Source organism: Triticum aestivum, chromosome 3B, assembly GCF_018294505.1.
Source record: "Triticum aestivum cultivar Chinese Spring chromosome 3B, IWGSC CS RefSeq v2.1, whole genome shotgun sequence".
In the NCBI taxonomy this organism is placed as follows: Eukaryota; Viridiplantae; Streptophyta; class Magnoliopsida; order Poales; family Poaceae; genus Triticum; species Triticum aestivum.
The window spans coordinates 24023385-24026604 of record NC_057801.1 but is presented as its reverse complement, the minus strand read 5'-3'; the positions used below and the strand labels follow the sequence as shown (position 1 = coordinate 24026604).

Below are 3220 nucleotides of genomic sequence, written 5' to 3'. Positions count from 1 at the left end.
TTACCTTATCACAAAACTATCTGTTACCGATAATTTCAGTGCTTGCAGAGAATATCTTACTGAAAACCGCTTGTCATTTTCTTCTGCTCCTCGTTGGGTTCGACACTCTTACTTATCAAAAGGACTACGATAGATCCCCTACACTTGTGGGTCATCACATATAACCCAAGAAATTAACTACTCTGTTAAAATGTTGGCTTAGCACTACGGTCAAGGTATACCGCCACCAGAAGGACCGATGTATATCCGAGATACCAAAGTATCATGGTTGATGTTCATAGAGAGCAAAGAAGGGTGTCGTCTTGATTGCCGTTGGGTACAATATATTGTACCAGAATCATAACACCAGCTTCATACTCCTTCAAGTATATGGTGCGCGGGCACGCCTTAGCGCCAAGCGGCGGGATGGTAGAGAAACAGGTTGAGAAATGTGTTTTTTTTACATGAAAGCAGCGCGACCATTTTCAAATGCGCTCGCTCCGCATCAGTTTTGGGTGACCGGGGTGTCAGAATCTGAGATGACTCGTTTCCGCAGTCTCGCTCCCCTGGTTTGTTTTCGGTTTACAGGAAAACAAAATCCGGACTGACACACAGGCTGATACAGGACATCGTTGAATGGCCGCGGAGTTTGGGCCCTGAGTCTGAACAGATACGGGAGTTTAAGGGCCAGGGTTGAAGATGTCCTTACGTACTTTAAAAATGGTGCACACGCGTCGAGGGATTCACGAATCCGTGTGCACGCGTTGGGGACATGAAACCATCATGTGGCCTGCACGCGTAAATAGATTATGGTCGTGCATGCTTGCCTTCACTAACGGGTTAGCGCACTACTTGAGATGTTTAACCCGATGTATCACTCGCAACTACACATTTTATACTTTTCCTTTGGAAGGGCACCTAGACACTGTAATTAACCTGTAAATCAGTCAAAGATTTGGAGTCGGTTGGCGGCAAAAACGGATCTGGTGACATCATCGATGTCCACACGGCGATTCCATTTGGATAAGAATGGACTCACTAGTGGATTAGCCAACGAAGACAATACTCTAGGAAAGGAAATATGATACTGTACTTTCTCTTTTTGGTCTATAAGGCCACTTGCTTTATGAAAATAATTGCACCACATCAATTTATGTGCAAATGTTTCACAGCAAACTTGGTTAAAACGTACCAAGTCACTTTGAGATCAGACTGGAACAATATATTTCTCAGAAACACGTTTGGACCCAAGTAAATTTACGCGCAACCCATTTGAGTTCTTAAAATTTTTGGTATGTAAGACTTTTTCAGAAATCTTCAGAACATTTTTTTAAAGAAAAACATTAGCAAATGAGCTACCAAGATTACATTCCAAAAGAAGAAGAAGCCGATGGCTGAAACTGCTCGGTTTATTAGAGAAAACCAGACAAAGACCTTTACAAAGGACACACCGCACCTATTTAAACTATGTCTAAAAATGAGATGTCATAAAAACGCCAAGGGCCAGGCAAACACAATACAAACGGAGAAACACAACGCCGGCAAGAGTGACGCCAACACACATTGCCAGCCGTGCTCCCGTGCAATCTATTCGAATACTCTAAATTTGTCGAACAATACATGTTCATTTTGGTATGTAAGACTTTTTCGCAAATCTTCAAAGTCATCTCACATAGTATTGTAAATTACAATATGAAACATGTTAAAAACCAACATAGATTTCGGGACACGTGTTTAATTTATACATATTGAGAAGGTTTCAAAATCCAAAAGTATCTTTAATTTTGGAGGACTCAACACGAGTTTTTTTTCTGATAAAAAGCGCTTTTATTAACTCAAAACGTAGCATGAAAAAGATACAGATCATGATGAACAACACCCGGCCTCTTCATAGTTAGGATGCACATAGCCAAGGACTTTAACACTAGTGAATTAGTGATAGGCCGGATGAACACAACACAATTTTGGAGGACTCAACACGTGTGATTGGCTGTAGAAAATCTTTTTGTTTGTGCACATCAAATCAAAGTTCAACAAAGGTAATCTTGCACTTGGCACTTTTGATCGATCGGCACGGCACGCACACTTATTTTTATTATTACACATGATAAGCGAGTTGAAATTGAACTGGTACATAGATAGGCACTGGGACTACTCTGTGGGTCATGGAGCAACAAGCCAACAGAGAGGGCAACACGCCGAAACGTACGCGTACGTGCCATGGTAGCTAGCTATGGTAGCTAGTTGCCGACGGCGGCGACGTCCACCTCGTGCGTGCACTTTGGGCCGGGCCAACCTTCGTACAAATCCAGGCAAACGTAGCGGCCATGGCTGACCTCGTCGCAGTGCTGGCACGCGCTGGCGCACTGCGCCACCGTGTCGTGGCAGAGGCAGGCTCTCGGGAGCACCCTCAGGCACTGGGTGTGGTCGCAGCATGCCCACGGCCTCTCGCCCTCCTCGAGGACCTTCTTCATGGAACCAAGACCTGTACCACATGGTCAAGAGATCAATGGAGGGTACGTACGAACTGTGTAAATTATACTCTCATACTCAGTCGTGTGTATATCGATCTGATCTGAGGGTCTCACCTTGGCCGTCGCTCGGAAGGCGAATGGCGGCCACGTCGCCGGAGGTACCGGCGGGGCGGCCGGCGATGACGAGGGCCGCCCCGAGCGACATCACCAGCAGGATGTGGACGACGATTCTCTTCATGGCTGGAATGCTAGAGGGCAAATATTTGCTAGCTGTGCAGTGCACTGTTGTCTTGTGAAGCTTGTGGCCGGCAGGTCTGTTTATAGCACCGTCCGGCGGACAGATCTCGATGGACACGGAGGCGAAGGCGTGGCGCTTAGCCGTCTGCCACTTGCATGTTTGATGGTCGCCTGGATGCTTGCCTTAACAGATGAATTAGTTGGCTTCTTGTGAGTTTTAGCTCGATGCACGACAAATCTAGGGACTAGTAAATCAGTGATACACTTACACTCAATCGGCGGCCAAACCGGATCTGGTCGCTCATCTCCCTAGCGCGATTCCATTCGGATACACTAGCAAGAGAGCTTGCAACGGGAGAGAAAATAACACATATTTTTAACCCAATGAACATGACTCAAGATTCTAATAGATCCACCTCCTTGACGTCTCTATCTCCTCAACAAAAGATTCTAATAGATCCACCTCCTCGACACATATTTTCACATGACATTACATTTGTGTTGCCGACGATGGCCTCAGTGCTCACACT

The 3220-nt window shown here is 45.7% G+C and overlaps 1 protein-coding gene across 1 annotated transcript; it reads right to left on the bottom strand.

Moving 5' to 3' along the window:
- Positions 1–2037: 2037 nt before the first annotated feature.
- On the bottom strand, positions 2038–2826 carry LOC123064467 (Bowman-Birk type major trypsin inhibitor). Its single transcript, XM_044487949.1, has 2 exons — positions 2568–2826; positions 2038–2464 (listed from the first exon to the last, which is right to left on the bottom strand). Exons 1-2 carry the CDS (start codon positions 2689–2691, stop codon positions 2220–2222), a joined length of 369 nt encoding a protein of 122 aa, XP_044343884.1. The 5' UTR covers positions 2692–2826; the 3' UTR covers positions 2038–2219.
- Positions 2827–3220: the final 394 nt, after the last annotated feature.